This window comes from Heterodontus francisci, chromosome 14 (genome assembly GCF_036365525.1).
Source record: "Heterodontus francisci isolate sHetFra1 chromosome 14, sHetFra1.hap1, whole genome shotgun sequence".
NCBI classification, from domain to species: domain Eukaryota; kingdom Metazoa; phylum Chordata; class Chondrichthyes; order Heterodontiformes; family Heterodontidae; genus Heterodontus; species Heterodontus francisci.
This window is the reverse complement of record NC_090384.1, coordinates 89244822-89269553: the sequence shown is the minus strand read 5'-3', so window position 1 is coordinate 89269553 and position 24732 is coordinate 89244822. Positions and strand designations below refer to the sequence as shown.

General features: G+C 40.9%; 1 protein-coding gene across 1 annotated transcript in view; it reads left to right on the top strand.

Annotated features, from left to right (window-relative positions):
- The first annotated feature begins 297 nt into the window (after window positions 1-297).
- The window catches only part of slc6a5 (solute carrier family 6 member 5), a 58972-nt gene continuing 34537 nt past the window's right edge, over window positions 298-24732 (top strand). The window contains exons 1-4 of the mRNA XM_068046919.1: window positions 298-364; window positions 12586-12717; window positions 13055-13228; window positions 22635-22776. Coding sequence (XP_067903020.1) covers window positions 12609-12717; window positions 13055-13228; window positions 22635-22776 — 425 coding nt within the window. The 5' untranslated portion in view covers window positions 298-364; window positions 12586-12608. The remainder of the gene's footprint in view (window positions 365-12585; window positions 12718-13054; window positions 13229-22634; window positions 22777-24732) is intronic.

Here is a 24732-nt window from a genome sequence, read left to right as displayed (position 1 = left end):
GGCCGATTTTATATAAAATAGCCAATGCAGCTCACTTGCTGTTCAAAATATTAACCCCGCTTTTAGTTCTAAAGTCCTGTGATTTGTTGAACGATTGTTCCATCATTCCCGTCTTAATAAAGGTGGCATTTGTCATTATGATAAATAATGATAAATCGATATTATAATCAGTCGCCATTATTACAGGTATTATTTCCAGATTTGAGCTCCATTTTATGTTTCCTTTAGGAAGATGAAGGAGATGAGAATAAAGCCAGAGGAAACTGGTCTAGGAAGCTGGATTTTATTTTGTCCATGGTGGGCTATGCGGTAGGACTGGGAAATGTATGGCGCTTTCCCTACCTCGCATTTCAAAACGGCGGAGGTAAGATTCCAACGCTTGGCGTCAAACTGCGAAGAACAGCATTTACAGCTCACAGAAAAGAGGAAAGCAGAAACACATACATAGAATCGGCAAAGGAAATCGGTAGGGCAGAAATAATGGGTGTAAATGTTTGCATGTATATAGGATCGTAATGGACAATAGAGAAGCGAAAGCATAATGATGTAAACGTATACGAAACACACAACGCAGTGAATAAATCAGAATTTCTAAGATTTAAACCTCAGAGGGCCTGACCTATCAATCGGGAGCTAAATATACAAGTCAAACAAAAGCTTAAAAATGAAGGCAGTGACACATTTCTTTCTCTCGCTGTTGTCGAAAAGACAATTCAAAATAAATTGAAAGATTATGAAAGAAAAACAGTGAACTGGGGGGGGGGTGGACGAACACGGATTCAGCACATAAAAAGATGGAGTTGGAGAGAGCAAGCCGAGTTTTCATGGTTCATTAATCCGTGAACCTCGAGGATGTTGCAATCTGCATTCTGCGGCAGTGCTCCTTACTGCTGAGCTGAATAAGCAGCAGTGAGCACTGCGATAGAGACCAGTACAGATTGAGCGATGTTAATGGTGCGTCCCATTGATCCCACAACACATTTCAAACGAGGAACAACCTATTACATAAAGTCAAAAAAGGCAAAAAGTATTATATGTTAGATTTCTTTTCAGCATAAATACCCCTTTAAGTTAAACTAGCAAACTATGGCAATGTCAACCTTTCTTTTGTGAACCCCACTTTGCAATAGTGCGTTTTACATGATCATTCACAAAACATGCTATTTAAGTAGGACAATTTGTGACGTGCCGTATATGACTTGCTCACGGCGAGCATCAATGTCACTGAAGTAGGTTTTTTTTGGTAAATTTTTAATTTGTTAAATTTTGTACATCTAAATCTTTGGGAAATGTCAGAGAAACACTCACTCACTTAACGAAGGGTTCACGCATATAGATTGGTCCGAAATAATCGAGAGGGGGCTACGTTTCTGTTTAAATGAACATGCTCGGAACCAAGAAGAACTTGGGTATGGGATGAAATGGAAATATTTGCAGCAGCAGTTTAGCAGGGATTTGCTTGCATCAGAATACAAAATGCCACTTGGACATTATTGAGTCTGCATATGCTATATATGCTTTCATATATACATGCTCATTCATGCGTAGGCATCTGACAAATTAATAAATGGCTTTACATGGATTTCACAAAGAATAAATCATGCATGTAAATACTGCATGTATTAGCAAAGTTCTGGATTTCTGTACAATATGTGTGGGATTGACTTACTCTTAGCTTATGAATTGGCTTAAAAGTGTGTCAATTTTTAAGCCATATATACAATTGTATCGGGTTTAGCATTTTGAAGGAGTTAATCTCAGAAATAACAAAGATATAAAATAAGTTAGCATAAAGCGCATCAATGCAAGTGTTACATAATTGTGCTGACAAATGTTATCATCTTATACGTTCGTTTATTTAACGTCTATTTATAGTTTAAATAGAATGGTTTTACATTGAATCAATACATCGTAAATTCGATTCCTCTTTTCTCTTGTACTCTAGTCTGAGAAGTATTCAATAATATGAGAAGAGATGTCACTCTCCTCTGCATTGTCACCGATCAGGCCAACACTGTAATATGTTTCGAATCATATTACAGATATCAATCAAATGAAACACTAACAGAAAACATGACAGTGAATTACCCAGCTGGTAATGGAATTTGCTCCTTTATGCATTGTCAGTCTCAAGAAGCCTTTGTTATTAGTTGATATATAAATTCTGAATCCATAAGGTAGAGTAAATCACAGTTCACACGATACCTGTGTAGGTAAGATAAGATTGAATTTAGTTTGATCAGTTGATTTTGCTGAAAGTATATTGCGCAAATTATTTTGGCGCCTATTGTTGTACTGATCCCACGTGGAAAGACGCGCCATTTTTACACTCAGGTTACCAAATTTACTGCAATACCACGCATTGCGTGACGATTCAACTCAGCCATCCGCTACCAGAAACACTTCGACTCCCCAATAAGCAAATTTTAGTTTGGGTTTCTGTAATAACGATAGGCATTTGTGAAGCCTCTTTTTTTTACATTTTGGACCACTGGACTTAAGCGCAGCGGATGCAGTTTTTCCAACCAGCTACTCAAAAATTGCGCAATTGCTCAACCAATCAGTAAAGTTCCAAGCAGTGGGTTGATTAGTTGGCGGCACTGTCAGGAAGTGTTAAAAGTGTCCAAGAATTGGGCCATTTTCATCGAGATAAATTTCAATGGGTGGCCCACAAGATACCAAAATAAGGGTATTGACTTTGATAGGACGTTGGGCGTCAATAATCTGTCAACGTATACATTGGTTGAAATGTGGTGATAACGTGGTACAATTGAAGAGACTGTGCAATATTCTGTGTTTATGGTCCTTCAATGAACACAAATTCAGTTGTGCTAAATGACATGAAATTACCATAGTTTAGACGAACGCCGTGAACAAACAGCACATTTTCAGATTTTCTCATTATGCCTCTGGGAAGCTTTTCCTATGTTAAAGGCACTGTATACATATAACTGTATTATCAGGAAAGCATCATGGATTAACAAACCTACAATGATTTTTAAATATTTTTCCATTCATCTGCTAATCTTTGCTCTCATTAAACGACTTTAGTCCAAATTCCTAACTGACAAAGCCTTTGAGCAGATTTTGGATGAAGTTTTACAGTGGTGTATATTTTAATGGTGGTCGTTCCCTACTGATTAGGAACGTAGTGTTCTGGAGAAAGTTGTTTGTTATTACTGTGAGATTACATCAAAAGGAATAACTTTACAAGTGTAACTTGATGTCACAACTGGATCCGCTTGTAATAGTTCCTTATTGCGGTCGGATTTTTTTCAAGGATTACATAGGACATATAAATAGATTTTCGATAATTCCGTCGGGGCTCACTTGCTATTTGTGAGAAATGATTCAAAAAAGGATTTAGATGGTCAGAAAAGTCACTATTTCCATCCCTTTAACTAATAAAATTATATTTCAGTCGGTAGCTAATTCATTTCACAGACAAATTGGAATTAGAATTGTTCCAAAGCTTGTGCTCAACCATTCTTTCCTATATATTCAATGAAAGGCAGCATTATATTAAGCCTTATGGTTATATCAGTGTTAATCATATCCCTTTGCAGTCCTTTCGAAACAGGATATCTGGGAAAGAAATTCCTGTGCTCGTAGCTCCGTTAGCGCGTACATTTAAAATCACCTGGCACAATATACCCATCATTTAAAAAAAAGGATTCCAGCAATCTTAAAACAAGAATACAATGCATATTTGGAAAAAAAAAGATAGCAATTAAATTATAATTAACTGCTGCTCCGTGACAATCAGTTTATCCAAATAATGGAGAGCTCGAGTTGGAGTTTGTTAGTGTGCGGTGCCCACATAGTTTACTTGAAACGAGTTTCTGCAGCCTACACAATTACTGATCACATCTATCAACTTTTAACCCTTTTTCCATTAGGTATATTGGTGTGACTTGATCGTGGCAAAATCCAATCACAGAATCTTCTCGTTCTCCTTTTAGTATTTTTAATATTTAGTATTTTAGTATCCCTTTAAGAAAGGTAAACTTTCCACAATTCAGAATTCGATCTACATTTTTAAAAAGCATTTACCCAATTAAACTTGTTTTGTGATGGAGCAAAGACGCCGGCAGCCGCGTCCAGTACTGATATATATTTACTGTACGGTTCCCACGCCTCTTTATTAACTTGGTCCAGTTTATCAAACTTCAATCGAAATTGCAGTCCTACTCCGGCATTTCTGATGTGCAAAAATAACAGAGCCAGACTCCCAGTTAACCTGGCACACTTGCCTAATTCATAATGAACAAATTCAATTGGGTTATGATTAAATTCTGATAAAACTGGAGACAAACTGTGTTTCCGAGATTTCCCTCAAATTAAAGCACAATTTGCTAAACATGGAGATTGCAGGCTTTACTTCAGTGACTGCCGGCATGAAGCAGGTGAGAGGCCTTTAACATGTTGCATAGATCAGGTGGATTGCATTCCTTTTATCAGCAAGGCTGGAAAATTTCACACTTAGCAATTTTACCGACACAGCTGGAAACGATTGAAATAAAATCCATTAAGTACAGTTCCAAAAAGCATGATAAGTAGGCAGCCCTTAATATCAGTTTAGTGGTGACCTGTCTGTTAACACTGCACTGTAAACTAGTACTACACGACTATAAAACATTAAACATTTGGCTTCAGTAAAGCATTTAAACATCCTTCATAATTAGCCCTCTTGGTTTCAAAGAAAACGTAATTTTAGTTAGAATGATCGAACACACTACGTTAGAATTTCGTAGAATTTGTAAGTTCGGCATGCTTTAACAAACTGGCTCATTTCCCTGTAACATTAAAACGTCAACTCAAGATGCTCAGTATGTGGAGGGTGGCATGATTTTATAGCATACGTACATTTAACATTTGGATGCCACCTTGCACCTATAACCAAAGCCAACGATTCTCGAATTGCGAAGGAAATGAACGGATTTAGACTTGTCTCAAGAAAAGAAAATCTAATTGAGGATAATAAAATGGAACTTCAGGTACGATAAACCAGTGAGCCTAATTAACTGACTACAACGGGAAATGAAACCCCCAAACTGTCGAAATGTAGTAGTCCCATGCCAACAAAAAAAGTATTTACCGAGTTACATGAATCATAATCAAGAATACCAGGACAACTGACGGTCTAAGGGACATGTGTTCAAATTAATCTAACAGATAATACAACAAAAAATTCATATATCCAGTAACTTAGAACAGATATTTTTGAAAACGCGGTTACGATTTTTCCTTAAGACAATGTCTTTGGGTTGAATTATAATGGAATCTCGGAGAGTACAAGCGGTTTTATTTTTTGGTTTGGCAAAGGCAGTCATTTCCTCCTTTTATACTATTTTCAAAATGTATCAGTTCGAGTTGGCGATGTGTTTCGTGCAAGAGTTTCTATAAGTTCTAAGACACCAGCATTAATCGTGTGATATTCGTTAAATTTAGTAGTGAAATCATCAGACTCCGAGATTACAAACTGCGTGTGTGGATCATCTCTAACATTTTCATGCATCAGGGAATTCAGTCTTTTAAAATCTTACATTTAGGAGGCTGTTTTGATATGTATTCACACGGATATATGAGTGCTGCAGTAATTACCTTCACCTAGAGCTATCAACAATCTGTTAAACCTGTTTATCACGAGGTGCTACTGTTCCAAAGAATCCAGGATTAATTACAGTTTAGATTTCCCAAGGGTCATTCTCATTACAACATATTGGGATGAGCACATTATAAGGCCTGGAATTTCCTGTGGGGTGGGGGTATAAGCCGGAACATGCACCCAAAATGACTTCCATTTGTACGCCCAATCTGCCTATGCCAAATTACACTAAAATTTCCGGCCAATCTCGTTAGCATACGTGAAATGTAAAATGAACATAAAGACCAGCATTGAATCTAATTGGCTTCAAGGATGTTAGGGTGGAGCACTGTTACAATAGAGGGGGGCAGTGCCTTCAGAGTGATGCTGTGGAATACAAGGTTAAGTGGCAGGGCGATTTAAATTGGCCAGTAGAGAACCTTCATTTTCTCAGACCTTTCTGTTCTCACAGAGATTGTGGGCTGGATTTTACATCGGGCGGATGGGAGCTGGCCACCAATGTAAAAGTCAGTGACTAAGCGGCTTCTGCCTAGCCCGGGGATCCATTCCTCATTTTACTGGTCCCAGGCTTTAGTTGTTCCGAGGCGGGACTTCCAACTGCTTGAGGGGCGAAGTCCCGCCTCTTAGTCCTAGCCGCACCACCTGGAGCAGTGGCCACTGCTGGGACTGTAGCCCAGCTGAGGACATGGAGCCAGGACTGCAGGTAATGGTATTTCCCCTGGCTGGGAAATCTAGAACATGGGGGACACAGACTCAAGATAAGGAGCCAATCATGTAGGACTGAGATGAGGAGAAATTTCTTCACTCAAAGGGTTGTGAATCTTTGGAATTCTCTACCCAAGAGGGTCGTGGATACTCCGTCATTGAATATATTTAAAGTTGGGATAGATAGATTTTTAATCTCTCAGGGAATCTAGGTATATGGAGAGTGGGCGGGAAAATGGAGTTAGGGCAGAAGATCATACTGAATGGCAGAGCAGGCTCAATGGGCCGTATGGTCTACTCCTGCTACTATTATTTTCTTATGACGCTTGCTAACTGCGGGCCCTCATTGTCCCTTGACTAATCCTGCACAGATCCCCCTGTGGATGCCTGGAAGGATCCAAACCTGTAAAGGTTGAGGGCTGCGGTGGCCTTCATTTCAACAGTTAAAGCTCTTCTGTATAGGAATTATAAAGGACAGGGGGCGCATCATACACATGTAACTCATATCCAATTTTCTGTGATCTTTTAGGCTGCGTATTTGCTTTTCGCCCCAATTACACTTATCTCTAGAAGGTGCAAGTACATAGGAAATTCCAGTCCCAAGGCACCCGAGCCTCTCATTCATAGCTTTGCTGATTCTGGCCTCTGTTTATGAAGGACAAAGGTAGCATTTGCTTCCCAACCCATCTGGGCCCTACACCTTGCCCAGATACTTACACCCACAAGAAACTTCCAGTGCGTGTCTCATGATATTATGTCAAAATATGTTAATTCCAAGCCATGTCTGTGCCAGTTCTCTGAAGGGGCTCCCAATTAGTTCCACTCCTTTCCTTTTTTAATATTTATCCAATTCCCTTTTTAAAGTTACAATTGAATCTGTTTAAGCCACATTTGCAGGCAGTGAATTCCAGAACATAATGTAAAATAATTTTTCTTCACCCTCTCCCACCCCCCACCCCCAGCCCTCAACCCCCTCCACTCTGGCTTTGCTGCCAATTATCTTAAATCTGTTCCCTGTGGTTACTGACCCTCCTGCCAGTGGAAACAATTTCTCCCTATCTACCCTATCAAGACCCCTCATAGTTTGTTAATAATACATGGACAATGTTGGGAAGGCAGCATTTATTTCACATCCCTAGTTGTCCTGTACAGATGGCAATGGATCTTCTTCCTGAACCTAAGTAGTTCGTCCCTCAAACCTGGAGTTCACACTAGGTGATGGAAAGCTACCTGTCATAGCATTATTTTAAACACGGGGAAGACAGTGGTGTAGGGGTAATATCATTAGACTAGTAGTCCAGAGGCCTGGGCTAATGCCCTGGGGGCATGGGTTCAAATCCCACCATGGTAGTTCATAGAGTCATAGAGTCGTACAGCATAGAAACAGGCCCTTTGGCCCACCGCATCCATGCTGACCATAATGCCTATCTATACTAATCCCTCCTGCCTGCATTAATTCCATATCCCTCTATGCCTTGCTCATTCAAGTACCTGTCCAGATGCCTCTTAAATGTTGCTACTGTTCCTGCCTCCACCACCTCCTCTGGCAGCTCATTCCAGATACCCACTATTCTTTGTGTGAAAAATTTACCCCTTTGATCCCCTTTAAACCTCCTCTCTCTCACCTTAAATCTATGCCCTCTAGTTTTAGTCACCCCAGCATGGGAAACAGACTCTGGCTATCTACCCTATCTATACCTCTCATAATTTTATATACCTCTATCATGTCCCCTCTCAGCCTCCTTCGCTCCAGGGAAAACAGACCCAGCCTATCCAATCTCTCTTTATAACTCAAGCCCTCCAAACCAGGTAACATCCTTGTGAATCTTTTCTGCACCCCCTCCAGCTTAATCACATCTTTCCTGTAGTGCGACAAACAGAACTGCACACAGTACTCCAAATGCGGCCTAACACACGTTTTTTTACAACTGAAACATGACGTCCCAACTCTTGTACTCAATACCTCGGCTGATGAAGGCAAGCATGCCATATGCCTTCTTCAGCACCCTGTCTACCTGTGTTGCCACTTTCAGGGAACTATGTACTTACACCCCAAGGTCTCTCTGCTCAACAACACTCCCCAGGGCCCTGCCATTCACTGTATATGTCCTGCCCTGGTTTAACTTCCCAAAATGCATCACTTTGCACTTGTCTGCAAATAATAAATGTTTTCGTGATGTCAGTCTCAACGGGGTTTGCTGAATGCTAGGGCTCAGCGGTGATATTCACTTCTTTATTATTTGTCAATCCCTTGCCCACTTTCCCAGTTTATCTATATTCTGTTGTAACCTTAGAAAACCTTCTTCACTGTCCACTATACCACCAATTTTGGTGTCATCTGCAAACTTACTAATCATGCCTCCTACATTCACATCCAAGTCATTAATATATATGACAAACAACAGAGGGTCCAGCACCGATCCCTGCGGCACACCACTTGTCACCGGCCGCCAATCTGAAAAACAACCCTCCACTACCACCCTCTGCCTCCTATCACCAAGCCAATTTTGTATCCAATTGGCTAGCTCACCCTGGATTCTATGTGTTCGAACCTTCTGGACCAGCCTACCATGCGGGACCTTGTCAAAGACCTTGCTAAAGTCCATGTAGACAACGTCCATTGCCCTGCCCTCGTCAATCCTCTTGGTCACCTCCTCGAAAATCTCAAGCAAATTTTTGAGAGTGATTTCCCACACACAAAGCCATGCTGATGGAATTTAAATTTAATTAAAAATCTGGAATTGAAAGCGAGTCTCAGTCATGGTGCCATGAAACTATCATCGATTGTCATAAAAACCCATCTGTTTCACTAATGCCCTTTAGGGACGGAAATCTGCTGGCCTACACGTGACTCCAGACCCAGAGCAATGCTAAACTGTAAAATGGCCAAGAAAGCCACTCAGTTGTTCAAGGGCAATTAGGGATGGGCAACAAATGCTGGCCTTGCCAGCAATGCCAATATCCCATGAAAGAATTTTAAAAAACATACTTTTCAGTTTGTTAGTGTTCAGGGAAAGCAAATCCTCTGCCCAGTCTGATCTTACATTAGAAATGAGCTGATTGGGAAGTGGAGTTTGTGCATTCATCAAAGTATGAGTGGTCACCATATTCAATGCAATGCAGACTTGGCAGAATAACTCAAGTCTGGCAGCTAAATGTTGTACTTTGGAAATATTGTTCTGAGATACGTATCTCCTGGGCTGAATTTTATACTGCCCCAGCGGGTCACATGGTGGCGTGGGGGCTGTGTAAAATTGAGCGGGAGGCTCCGGGATGCCTACCCGCCCCACTCCCGCCTCCAATCGACTTTACAGCGGTGGGGGAGGTGGGTGGTGGTGGTGGGGAAACGGCCCGCCCACCTGAGGCCATTCAAGGCCCTTAAGTGGCCTGCCTCCATGAGTATTTTACCCATGGCAAGCAGGTGTCCTGGGGATGTGAAAGGCCGCCCAGCGATAGCTGCCAGCATTTCTGTGCCCTGGGGGGCGGGGGGGGGGTACCATGGCAGTCGGGCACAGGGTGCTTGATTGAGGGCTGCCCCACCTCCCAACCCACCCCCGGGACCCAAGACCCCCCCCAAATGACCACTCCAGCCTCACCAGGGAAGGACAGATCTCCCTGGTGAGGCAAGCCCAACTTACCTCATCACCAGGCTCCATGAGTCGGCTGGGCTGCAGTCCCAGCAATGGCCACCACTCCCAGTGGCACTGCTGGGACTAAGAGCAGCCGGCCGGCTGAATAGCTGGCAGCTCACTGACACGGGACCTCCTCCCTCAAGCGGGTGGAAGTCCTGCCTTGAGATAATTAAAGCCCGGGGACCCGTAGAATGCAGGACGGTGGCGAATTCGTGTCCACCTAAGGTAAAATCCAACCCCCTATATTATTGCAGCTTCAGTGTCCTTACTGCGTTGTATGTTGGTGTATCTGCCTGCTTTTATATACAGTAATGGTAACATTGCTGCCCAAAAAAATAGTTTGCATTGGCTTTATGAATAGACTGATTGATGCTGCATCCTTTGAATTGCAGCAGCTATTAACATCATTACATCTACCATTCCTCAAAATTAAAGTTATTTGGAAATCAAACTCTCTTAATTCATGCTCATTGATGTTACAACCCTTTAAATTCTGTCCTTTGGCACACGTTAAGTTTGGAGTGCTCGGGGAGGAGAATTGTAGGCAGGGGAGGGCGAACCCCAGAAAGGAGAGGTCCAAAGCTTCCTGAGGGGCCAGTAGAAGTATTTGTACTTCCCCTGGCCCATGAGGAAAGCTGTAATAAAAATTACACCTACCTGGGCCTCTTCTGGCCTTGAATCCCGATCCCAAAAGCTTTGGTCAGCCAGGGAAAAGCCATTACTGTTCCCTTGCACAGGGCTGGGCCCCAGTGAATTAATCAGAGCCCAATATGCATGTTTAAAGAAAGGCACTGCCTTGCTTCTTGTGATTTAAAACTGCAGGTGGCCAGATTGGGGTGGGAATGGAGTGGGTAAGATGTCCGCTTTATGGTAAGTGGTGTGGTCTGCTGGTCGGAAGGCCAGATGTATAACAAGTGGCTGAATCAATATTGTCTTTTACACTGCTGGCCAAAATCAAAATTACCCCCATTTAGTGAAAGCAGTTACTGTTGTGTAAGTTAACAAACTTAAAAAGAGTACGTGATATCTGATTTAGGAAAAGATTTGAGAGTTGCAAGGATATGGAGATAGATATATTTGCTGGGAAGTAGGAAATGTCATGCAAAGGAAGGCATCCAATCATATATGTATGTTATCGCGTGTATGGTTATTGAGATTTTGTTTGCAGCATTGTTCCTCAGGAGGTTAGATGGTTTGAATAGAATCCATGATACACCAGACAGCATCTTGTCTGCAGAAGGGAGGGAAGTAAATGATCAAAAATTAATTTTCTTGATCCATGCTTTATCATCTCGCTACATTGCAGACCTGGGCTGGGATTTTATCCGGGCGACGGGGGTCTTGACGTTCAGTAAAAGCGACGCTGAGAACCTGATGACACCTCTTCTGTGGGAGGTCTGCCGAATCTAGTGCCAGTTAGGCACTTAAGTGGACAGTGGCAGTCCTTCCTCGGGATCAAGGATCCAGCACCCTCCAAGAACTGAGGCTGGCAGCTCTTTAACTTAGCAGTGCCACCCAAGGCCCAGGAGCGGCGCTGGACCCAGGCCACAGGTAGGTCAGGGCGGAAGGGGTCTCGCAGGGTGAGGGTAGTGTGGAAGGGGTATGTAGGGGATTTGGTAGCAAGGGCAGGGGGGTGGCTCTCAGCACTAAGTGCCTTATAATGAGGAACCCCCCATCCCCCCCTACCACCACCCCAGAGCTGACAAAAAGCCCACATGGTTTTACCAGCCATGCTTCCCATGCGATAACAGTGCTGCCTGCCGCATGGCTAATTGCAGCGGCAGTGGGATGAGGCCCTTAATTGGGCATTAATTGCCCAGTTAAGTGCCTCAATTGGCGGTGGGGCGGGAAGATCGTTCACAGGCCTTCCTGCCCCAGACTTAATTTTAGCGGAGGAGGGAAGATGAGAGGGCCCCCTCCTGCCACCATCCCACCTGATTTTATGCCCTCCCCACCTCCAAACACACCGTGAGGGTGAGCATAAAATTTATCCCCTGGTGTATATTGTGTAAACTTTATTGACCAGTTTATTTTAAGTGAGTTTATTGGTTTCAGGAGGTACAACTGCTATAAATTGCGTAAATCACTTCAAGTGAACTGAGAACAAAACCGGACTCATCCCAGGTTCACCCACTGCATTGAATCAGTGTAGAGATTACCAACTACATTCAGCAGTCAGACTATTCTGCAAATGACAGGAGGTTGTAACAGATAGTTTTACCTTATCGACTGAGTTGAAATGATGTGACTGCTGTTTGATTTGGATCTTTTGATTCCTAGTGCCAGAAAACATTTTTCTCCTGTCCCCGATTCTCGGTACAGTCCCCAGAGTGTTGTTTTTGATTGCTGAGTCTGTAGTGTCCCCTAGTGCTTGTCTTTGGCTCTACATCGTGTATCAAATTTTGCTTCTGCCTAACTTGTCTCTCTCAATAGACTTTCGTTACTTACTGATAAGTCAACTGAATTTAATTCTTTTTTATACACTTTTGAAGCAGCGTTACAATCATAAATAAAATATAGCTTGTATTGGATTCATAACTTTCATAACATAATTTCAATCTTTTTTTAAAATCATCTTAAATTCTGTAAGTAGATCAATATATTCTAAGCCATGTGTTTATTCATTGTTCCTCCCTTTAGGTGCATTTTTGATCCCCTACCTGATGATGTTGGCTTTCGCTGGAGTCCCCATTTTCTTACTTGAAACAGCACTTGGCCAGTTTGCCAGTCAGGGACCTATATCAGTGTGGAAAGCTATTCCTGCCTTACAAGGTAAAGCATTCAAGCTCACAGGCTACTTCTGATATTTAGTTTTTTTAACTCCAAGGGTTAAATTAGGAAGAGGGATTACACAAACAAGGCTTGTATTTTCCAGAATTTAGAAGCTTAAGGGGTGATTTGATCAAATTTTTCAAGCTATGAAGGAGAAAAGATAGGGTAGATAGAGAGAAACTATTTCTGCTGGTCGGGAAGTTTAGGACTAGGGGATGTAATCTAAAAATTATAGCCAGACCTTTCAGGAGAAAAATTAGGAAACACCTCTACATATAATGGGTGGTACAATTTTTAAAAAAATGTCTTATTGTCTTGTTTCTCGTTCTGTCTGTAGGATGCGGAATCGCTATGTTAATCATCTCGGTTCTGATCGCTGTGTACTACAACATCATCATATGCTACACTCTCTTCTACCTTTTTGCATCGTGTATACCCGTCCTTCCCTGGGCATCCTGCGAAAATAGATGGAACACTGAAAACTGTAGAGACAAGAACAAGCTGTTATTGGGTAACCACTGCAGAACCTATTCTTTGGACTGACCCAATCTTCTTACCTACTGGAAGAGTTTTTTTTCTTAACAGAAAAAAAAGACATGCGCTTGCTTTGCAGGGATCGACATGGATACCTGTGCAACATAAAATACCTAAAACTACAAGCGGTCATCAAAAAATCCACCAGGGAACACAGCATCTTCCAATATAGTTGTTTTTATTTACTTTTAACCTTCATCCATCTTCGCTGACTAGTGGGAATTGGGAAGGAGATTACTGCTAGTCATTTTACTGCTGCTGTTATGATCATTTGAATTGCAGTGTGATTTTAAATACATTGTTCCTTCATTTGTATAGGACCATGTTGCCTTATTGGAGGGTAAATAGATTCAAGCAACTACAGTGACCCTTAAGAGATGCAATTTGTGAATGGATCTTCTGGCTTATCACTGATGATTTATAAGTTATCTAAAAAGCAAGATGGTCAGGTAGATTCATAGAATTTTACATACCAGAAGGAGACCATTTGGCCCATCATGCCTATTCTGGTTGTGCGAAAGAGTTATCTCTTATCCATCCTCTGCCCTTTCTCCATAATCTCCTTAAATATTTCTTTTCAAATATTAATTGAAATCCCTTTTAAAAGCTATTATGGATTCTGTTTCTACCATTGTTTCTGGTAGGATATTCCATGGCCTAACAGTCCTAAGTATACAAGGCATTCTTCTAATCTCCCCACTGTTCTTTGATGCTCATAAATTTGTGTCTGAAGATGATACTAGCTGAAGAAGCTAACTGTATGGATAATTACTGTCAGTGATAAGTTTTCATCCTCATTGGTTAATTTAGAAATCTTTTACTTTTCAAGGTATTCATTTTACAGAGCTCTTTTGAGGCAATAATATTTTTCCTTTTCATCCCAAGAACATTAGAATGGATGTAATTAGTGATGCCAGCCAAGAGGACCCACATTGTCACTGGGCTAGATCAGTGGTGCCTTATTTATTTTTTAGTAGATATCAGAAATTGACTACTCCAGTTTAGGATATCCTGCCTGTTGACTATAAATGGGCATAAATTTAGCCCAGATAATATTGAACACTATGGATACAAGTTCCGAAGTCATGTTGAGAAATTTCTTTCAAATGTCAAATGATTCATATTTCTCTATAATGCTCAGTAATTGGATTGTCTCAGATGTGTTTATAATGCAAGTGAGAAAATATAACATTTTTCAGTGTTTGCACAAGACTGTGAGGACACAGGCCTGTATTATTAACCTTTTGAATGTCAACATTTTGTCTGTGTAAAATCGAATTTTACAACAATTTTCATTTAAAGCTATATAACCCTCCAATAAGGTTAAGCACTGTCTTTTTCCCTCATTTTGTTTGTTACAGGTCACCTAGTTTTACCCCCTGTGTCTCTGAGGGTGGGTAACTACTTTCCAAACCAATGCTAGTCTTGCTTTCAGTCAATCATGTATAGGGATACAAAATGGCTCAGTAGAAATGCTCATTGGATAGTTCCTCACCATATGGAGACATCTCACTTCTGATTGATCGCTCCATGTGCTCTGCTCAGAGATTGGGAGCAGGTCATGGTTGAATGCTCATCCTCATCATTTCACAGCACCATGTGTATTGGCTTCCACGAGCAGTATATCTTTCAGTTGTTACAATTGCTTCCATCCACTCATTATCAACACATTTAGATACACAGAGATGCTTGGTACAACAGGAGAACCACATTCTCAGCACCACAGTGAGCATCTTGATTGGTTAAAACATCCCAGCTCATTTATAATATTACTGAGATGTACCATTAAGATTCGAGTAGAACTAGAACAATATACAATTACATTTAATGGTTTTGAAGGTTCAGTGATGGAATGCAATAAAATGAAATTATAATCATATTAAATTAATTCTAATCTTTGCCTTGGATAAAAATTAAGCAACGCTTAAGACTGTAAACATTTAGTTCAGCCAAATTTTTGAGACAAGCATGAGTTAAGTATTAACTTCTGACAAGTATTAACTGTGTAAAGAATTTGCCTGTAGTCTACTGTAAATTAATTCACAAACCTACAGTAATGTCACTGAGGAGTATAAAACACTTAAACTAATATTATCCAGCACTCCAAAAACAGCAAGAAGCCTGACAAAAGTGATGCACAGTGCATATCATAACAGAAGATACCAAGGTGTGTAATCTTATCTTCTGGTTCACATGGCCTGGACTTTGCAGTAGTAATGACAGCAAAACTGTCAGCATTCGTTGTCATTACTCGTCTGAAACCGACAGCAACTTCAGGAGTCTGCTCATGTGCAGTTAAATGTGGAAATCCAGATGTTGCTGTCAGTAATTCTACCCTTCTCTAAAGGGCGTGCTATTGAGGTCCCCGCAGACTGCAATCAAATAGAAATCGCTGATCTAATGAGAACTTGCCCTTTTATGCAATTAGTCTCACAGTAAAAACCCTTGAAAAAGTCACACCTTGTTGAATGAGGTGTAACTGTGTTGCTATTGCCATACTAAATTCATAATTACTGCTGAACAGCCTCACTGGCCCTGAAAAATTAATTTAATATTTATGGAATGTCAAATTCCTCCATTTTGATAAAAAAAACACTTATTTTTCAATTTTTAAAAAATGTTTTGCTTATGGTATTGCAGCTTCTACCTTAATCCCATTGTATGCCCCAATCATTTATTTTATTCTCTGTAAAATGTAATTAAAAGTGAAAGGTAATCAGTGCATTTTACTTCCTGTCTGTGAGAATACTTCAATGTAATTGGCTGCTTACCCTGTTTGATGACATAACTGTTGCTGGACATCTGGAGATCCCCTTGATTTGGCATCAGATTCAAACTGTTGTCGGGGAAGGGGACATCCACACCACAGAGATTGCTAGATCTTTGTGCACAGCTTCCTTCGAGGTCAGCAGAGAGTGTTGTCACTTTGCCACTGATCACAAAATCTGGGCCATAATGTTATACACTTGTTAGAAATTTACCTTTCTGCTTCATGGCGTCATTTGAACAATTGAATTAGATTGTCTTTGTCACTATTCTATAAAATTAGATTATCTTTGTCACTATTCTATAGTAATTCTGTGCTTTTGGTATTCTTAAATTCTTATATTGAGGCTAGTGTGTATGATGACTAGTGCACCAGAAAGTTATTCAGTAATATTGCAATGGAAAAGTTGTTACATCAATTGCCACAGTAGTGATCTCAAAAAAGCTGTCATGCCAAAATTTGTCATTGAATAGGGGGGTAAATTCACACACTCCCAGTGGGGGGACCATGCTTGGAGAAAGTGTTGGTCACAGAATTGGTACAGTTGAATTACGGTATAATTATATTTTGATTGCTATGGTGAATAAATAACTTCTTATCACCTCTAAATGCCTCTACAGGCATTGTGAATTAGAGTAATATTGCTTCATTTCAGGACATGAGTTTGAAACCAGCCAAGGATGGCAAGATGAAAGTCTTTTTCTACCAGGTGGTAGGGTCCTGTGGAATTCATTTCAGTAATCTCGATCTAACTCCAAATGATTTTGGATCCATAATACAAATTTTGTCTTTAATATGATACAAATTAACAGTCTTACTGAAAGGGCACCATAAAAGTGAAACGTGGCCTATTTACATTGGCCCAGTAGGGGGTGATTTTATGAAGTTGAATTAAGGCACATTGTTGGAACAAAGTAGAGGAAGCTTTACCATGCACTTGATCCATGCCATTCCTGATTTGAAAATGCTTGCTCTTTAAACTGGATGGCACTGCGCTACACACAAAGATTTAGCAAAACCAAAACTGCATTTAATGATCCTACAGTTTTTCTTAACCTTATTGAAATCTTAATGATGCATCTCATTAATTTATTCACAGAAACAAAATCTTAAGCCATAGGAAAATGAAGGCTGCTAACTTTGGAAAATCACAGTGTAATATAAAACTAATATGGGTTAAACCTAACAGCTGGCAGATAACAGCAGACAGTAATGCATTCCGTTTTACACTCATCTCCAAAACAAATGCTTGAAATTCAAAGGTAATGCAGAATGTCTTTGGTATTATTTTAATACATATTTGCATATCTAGAAATGCAATGCTTGTGTATAGTATATATATTTAATGCATGCATCATGCTATGCCTATACCTTATTACATACTAACATAATTGAACTGCACATCAGCTTTACAAAATCCCCTGTATTAACCTGCACTGTCCTGTCTCATGATTGCATCTCTGCTTTGAGAAAGGCAGCACTTTGGGATGATGTGATTCTATTAATATAAAGTATGGTAGCCATGGACGGGTAGTAGCACTATCAGGTCAAGTCCCACTGCAGAGACTTGAGCACAAAATCAAGGCTGGCACTCCAGTCAAGTACTGAGGGACGGCTGCATAGTTGGAGGTGCTGTCTTTTGGATGAGACATTAAACCGAGGCCTTGTCTTCCCTCTCAGGTGGATGTAATAGTTCCCAAGGCACTTTTGGAAGAAGGGTTGGAGAGTTCTTTTCGGTGTCTTCGCAATAATTATCCCAAAATTAACATCATTAAAACAGATTATCTGGTCATTACCACATTGCTATTTGTGGGATCTTGCTCTGTGCAAATTGACTGTCCACAGCAGTGGCTACACTTCAAAAGTACTTCATTGGTTGCAAAGTTCCTTGGGACATCCTGAATGGTGCTATATAAATGCAAGTCTTTCTTTGGTTGATCAGCTTCCATTTTTACAAAGCTTGTAAAATATTTCCAAATTCTAATGAGAAAGTCTTAATTGCCTAGGTTGTTAAAATTGTTCTCAGATTATTGAAGAGAAAGACAGATAACTGAGAGTCTGTATTAAATCAGGAATGTAATGATGTTTCATTTTTACAGGGATTTTGATTTTGGTGATTCCATGCGATAAAAAAATCCCTGCAATTAATATTTTTTCAGATGTAAATGTATAAACTTGTTAAATAATGTTAGCAATATTATTGTACAAACACTTAACAGGCTAGTATCAAATTCCTTTCCATATAGTAGTTTCAATTGGTTGATGCATCTGTTAAAATAGCAGAAAAGCAAATTCAATATGAACGTGTTAAGTCTTCATGTCATACATTGCTATCAGTAATTGCCAGGCTGTAGAGTTAATTACAAGTACATGATCAGATTTCAATCTAGAGAAAACAGTGATAAGGAAAAGATGCTAATAGAATACGATGTCACTTAATACATACTGCACTCCATGACACAATACATAGCATAGTGAGGTACTACATGTTATTTATCATGCTATGTTACACAGTAAGTACTACAATATTACATGATACCACACTGTGTTACTCCATGTATACACCCTGTTTTATACAGTAGTCCAAACTGTGTTACACGGTACATATCATGTTGTTACTTGGTATTAGTCATACTGTATATGCCACACTGTGTGGCATGGAATTTTCCACACTATGTTACACAGTGCATTCAAGTTATATACCACACTGTTATACACGGTACATACCACACTTTGTGATACAATACATGTGGTACACAGTATTTAACACAATGTGTTAAATGGTTTTTAAACAATCTGTGTACATGTCATACTGTATAACATAGCATATGTTACATGGTATATTATCACACCATGTTTCATGATACAAAGCACACTGTGCTGCAGAGTACATTTGAAACTGTGAAAGTATATACAACATGGGGCTGACTTTTACGCTGCCCCAGGGGATCGGCTGGTGGCGTGGGGGTGGCGTAAAATTGAGCGGGAGGCTCCAGGAGGCCTATCCGCCCTGCTTCTGCCTCCAGCCAAGGTTACAGTGTCGGGTGGGGGGGTGGGAAACAGCCCGCCCACCTGAGGCCAATCAAGGCCCTTAAGTGGCCACTTAACAGCCACTTAAGGGCCCTCGCCTGCCTCCACGGGTATCTTACCCGTGGCAAGTAGGCGTGCTGGGGACATGAAAGGCCGCCCAGCGATAGCTGCCGGCCTTTCCATGCCCTGGGGTGGGGGGGCATGATAGTCAGGCACAGGGCGCCTGATTGAGGGCCGCCCCTGCCTCCCAACCCACCCCCGGGATCCAAGATGCCCCCTCCCCCCAAATGACCACTCCAGCCTCATCAGGGAAGGACCGATCTCCCCGGTGAGGCTACCCCGACTTAACTTCCCTCCAGGCTCCCTGGTGTCAGCTGGGCTGCAGTCCCAGCAGTGACCACCACTCCTGGTGGCGCTGCTGAGACTAAGAGGTGCCAGTCCGCTGATGGATCGGCAGCTCACTGAGGCGGGACCTCCTCCCTCAAGTGGGTGGAAGTCCCGCCTTGAAACAATTAAAGCCCAGGGACCTGTAAAATGCGGGACGGATCCCTGGGCTAGGCGGAAGTGGGTTCGCCACTGACTTTCACGTCGGTGGTGAATTCCTGTCCACCTAAGGTAAAATCCAGCCCATTGTTTTACATAGAACATACCACAATGTGTTAAAAGTACAAACCATACTGCATTATATGATACAAAACACACTGTGATGCACAATCTCTACTATAGTGCATTACACAGTGCACGCAAAATAGTGCTGTTCCAGTCAACTGTGTGGCTGACCTGCATGGAAACTGATCACCATGCTTGAGAATTGCAAATAGAACTGCTAAGGAATGTATTTAAGTACAGTTCATGTTTGCTTCATGTAGAGTGCATATTTTACTCCTTTAGGACACACCTGGAGAACTTAAGTATAAGATTATAACATAGGAACAAAGGAACAGGAGTTGGCTAATGCGCCCATTGAGCCTGTTCCACCATTCAATGAGATTGTGGCTGATCTGCGACCCAACTTCATATACCTGCCTTTGTCCCATATCTCTTAGATTTTTGTTAACCACCTTTTGCATGTAGAGGTGTTTCCTAATTCCGCTACTGAAAGGTCTGGCTCTAATTTTTAGACTATGCCCCCTAGTCCTAAACTCCCCAACCAGCGGAAATAGTTTCTCTCTATTTAACCTATCTGTTCCGCTTAATATCTTGAAAACTTTGATCAAATCACCCCTTAACCTTCTAAATTCTGGGGAATACAAGCCCAGTTTGTGTAATCCCGCCTCCTAATTTAACCCTTGAAGTCCACATATAATTTTGCCAAAAGTAAAGGTTTTGTGAACCTCATGAATGTGTAAGAGTATTACTGCTTTCAACTGGATAAAACTACACCCCTTTACCAGCACAGAATGTTTGCAAGTTCCCCACTGCTTCTCCAGCTAGGATCACCCTAGTTGTTAGGGTGGTGGCTTATAAGGTTATCTGCAGTTATGCAGGAGAGTACCAGATCCCTGTTACAGATCTATACTGCCAACCCTCATCATTGAGCTAGCCTAAATGGCCAGGTCTCTATCCTGAAATGCAGCAGATCTGCCTTCCTCAAGTATCCGATCACTGAGCCTGCCACAGATAATCAATTGGGTTCCAATTTCCCATCACCAGGTTTGGCATCTTGGAACAGACTCAACTCAAAGAAACCCCATTTACTTTCCCCTTCCCTACAAGGAACATAGTTGACAATGCAGGGTTGAGCTTATGAAGAACAGGCACCAGGAACTGCTCTCGAATGGCATAGCTCACAATTAAATGTCTGAATGCTTTGCTACTAATTTTCTCCTCACAGCAAATACACATTGCCATACCCCACCAGTTGGAGCTGTAGAGCTTCAGCAGCAACTGCTTGCCTCTCAGCAACCTAATCAACATAGGCATTGATCCCTAGGCACACGTTTGCATCTCTGGACTCCGGGTAATGCTTCCAGCAGTTGTCATTCCAAGACTCAGTGTTTTCTTATTTTTTTTTATTATTCATAGGGTGGCTCTCTTTGACATGTTGGAAGGACCTAAGTAAGACAGCTTCTAACATCCCAGTAACCTTTATGCTACAGGCATTCATGTATAATGCAATGGATTGGGCTTACTCAGCAACAACTGCTGAATGCAGGTCCCCATTTAAAAGCCATGAGCCCTGACAAGTAGCAAGATTTTTTAGGCTGAACCCGGAACCCTTCCTGCAACAATTACCCTTTGTTGTCATAAATCCAACTCACATATTCAAAGATCTTGCAGACAGAGGAAGCCTTTCACATGCCTTGAAACTCTGAAACATTAAGGAAACTATCTGGACATGTGCCATATTGCCCCCAGCTTGATTGACATCAAGACTTTGCTAACAAAGATGAGAAAGAGTAGAGCAATCTTTCTTTTTAAGTGTGGTCTTGAAGGACGACACTAGAGTTCACAGCCAAAAAATTCCCCCAGGTACTGATATAAATTAACATTTGGGGCAAATATCTGTGCTACTTCCAATCAATAACTTCAAGAATTTTCTTGAACTGTGCAGAGCTGTAATATTGCAGTTGGGGCATTTGGAGCATCCATTCACTGATTAGGCCACGGTTCAGGATGGTGAACTCCAGGTATGTCCATCAACAGCACAACACAGTCTGTGAAAAGAAGTGCCATAATTCTTTTAGAAACACTTTCCATTCCAAGATCTTCCTTTATTACACCATCCAACACATCATTGATGAAGGCATCAATAGAATAATGGACAATCTTATCTCACGCTTCTATTTGTGAGACAGGCTCAGTGGCTCTCCATCAATCCTCACATGGATCTTGGAGTTGGAGAACACATCCTGAATAAAATCTAATATTAGACCATGAAGGCTCATAACTCACAGCTTCTCCATAAGGGCAGCATGAGCCGCTACTAGATTCATGAAAACATGATAAGTGGGTATTCCATTGAATCTTCTGATCTTCTGCAGACTAGTAAAAGACTACAGCCTGACCCATACATTCCTCATGAAAAAGGAAAGCAATCAGTTCTTTTTTGATTACATGTTGACTCCAAATAATTCATTGAAGTTCCATGTAGCGGGTACTACGTCTCATGGAGAGGTAGGTCTTGTATAGCTACACAGTAAATACCATACCATGTTATTCCGTACACTAACCTATGCATGTGCAATTGTGCATCAGGGACAAATGATTTTTATTTCAATTCAATATTTCACATAAAATTAATTGTATTTGGTACAAGAGTGATTTTACATTCTGATATTTCATGGAAGTACAATCCTGTAGTCATTTAGTTTTGTTAATAACTTGAACAAGCCTTATATTAATGCATGCAATGTTAACTTTCATTCAATTAAGAAGATACTTCTCAGTGCATTGATGTAAAGGAAATCCTTTGAACAGTCAGGATTCTCTTTAAGCATTTCTTGTCTTCAGTGTCAGAGTTTTGTGAGAAATACTAAAGTCTCAAGGAACTCAAATGTTCGCAAGTGATTTGGAATTTCAACAGCAATGGCAAAAATCATTGAAATTATTAAATATGTTAATGTCACGTTTCTTGTTCCAACAGATTCTTGTATAATGGGAAATACTAACAGTGTGCAGATTAAAAACTCAACATTTTGCATTTCTGCCTTTCCCAACGTTACCATGGTGAATTACACCAGGCCAATAAACAAAACATTTGTCAGCGGGAGTGAAGAATACTTCAAGTAAGAGGACAGCTTATTGTGGAAGCTGTCATTTATTTTTAAATTGCAAAATATAATCAGAATAATAAATGGAAGCAAGACAGTAAGGGAGGAAAGCTGAAGGACTATCCATCTGGGCTACCATCACAAGTCTCTGAGTGGTTACCTTAAAAACCACATGGGCAGAAACCTGGGAAACAGAAGGCTGATAACGTTCATGTTGACTGAGGGATCGCATTTGGCACAAAGGCAAAAGAAATGACTAAAAGATGGGGGAGGTGGAAGAAATGAACAAAAGCTGCAGATTGTTTCAAATGTAAAGTCCCTCCACAAAATAATGATTGTATGACCATTTTAATTCTGACAATGCAACCTTAATATTGGAAACTTAACAAAAGAGGTTTTTAAAAATTGACACTTCATTCTATTTCAGTAATCTGTATACCTCCTTGTCATCAGATTGACTCTTAATTGGTGAAATTTACATGAAGTTGTCAAGTTAATCAAAGGCGAGAAGGAGATGCTCAAAGTTGTAAGAAACTAGTGACAAGACTATAAAAGTAAAATAATACCATCAAATTTTGTTATATCTATAGTATAAAATCATAGGGATAGATCTTGACTTTCTGTGATAGTGTAAAGCAGGGTGATAGAAAATCAGCAATTCATTGTGCATTGTGCATCTGTTCTGATTTTTATTTTCTTTTAGCTATTCCTTCCCCTCCCTCGCAAAACCGCGACAGGGTTCCCCTTGTCCTTACTTTCCACCCCATCAGCCTCCATATCCAAAGGATCATCCTCCGCCATTTCTGCCATCTCCAGCATGATGCCACTACCAAACACAGCTTCCTCTCCCTTCTCCTGTAGGCATTCAGAAGGGATCATTCCCTCCGCGAGACCCTGGTCCACTCATCCATTACCCCCACCACCTCGTCATCTTCTCATTGCACCTTCCCCTGCAATCGCAGGAGGTATAATACCTGCCCATTTACCTCCTCTCTCCTCACTCTTCAGGCCCCAAGCACACCTTTCAGGTGAAGCAGCGATTTACTTGTACTTCTTTCAATGTAGTATACTGTATTCACTGCACACAATGTGTTCTCCTCTACACTGGGGAGACCAAACGCAGACTGGGTGACCGCTTTGCGGAACACCGCTGCTCAGTCCGCAAGCATGACCCCGAGCTTCTGGTTGCTTGCCATTTCAGCACTCCCCACTGCTCTCATGCTCACATCTCTGTCCTGGGATTGCTGCAGTGTTCCAATGAACATCAACGCAAGCTCGAGGAACAGCATCTCATTTACTGATTAGGCGCCTCATTTACTGATTAGGCATACTACAGCCTGCCGGACTGAACATTGAGTTCAATAATTTCAGAGCATGACGGGCCCCCCATTTTACTTTTATTTTTAGCTATTTTTTTCTTTTTTATATATATATTTATTTATTTTGGGGTTTTTTTTGTGTTTATTTTATTTTATTTCATCTTAGTTTGTTCAGTTTGCTTACCCACTGTTTTTTTCATGTTTGTACTTGCGGCTGTTCAATATTCAGTCTGTTAACACCCTATCTGTACTAATGCTTTGTCTTTCAACACACCATTAACATATTGTTTGCCTTTGCTCCACAACCTTCTGGTCAGCTATTCTGCGACCTTGTCCTATCTACACCTTCTCCTATCTACACCTTCTCCTTTGTTATCTCTTGCCCACCCCCGCTTTACTTGCTTATAACCTTCCACATTTCTAATATTTGCCAGTTCTGAAGAAGGGTCACTGACCTGAAACGTTAACTCTGCTTCTCTCTCCACAGATGCTGCCAGACCTGCTGAGTATTTCCAGCATTCCTTGTTTTTATTGCCCACTAGCTATCACCTGTTTTAGACTATTACACAATGTCAGGATTTACCCTCAGTCTCTATATGCTTTCATTCTTATTTCTAATTCATGCAGTGCTTATACGATAGCTATTATTTCT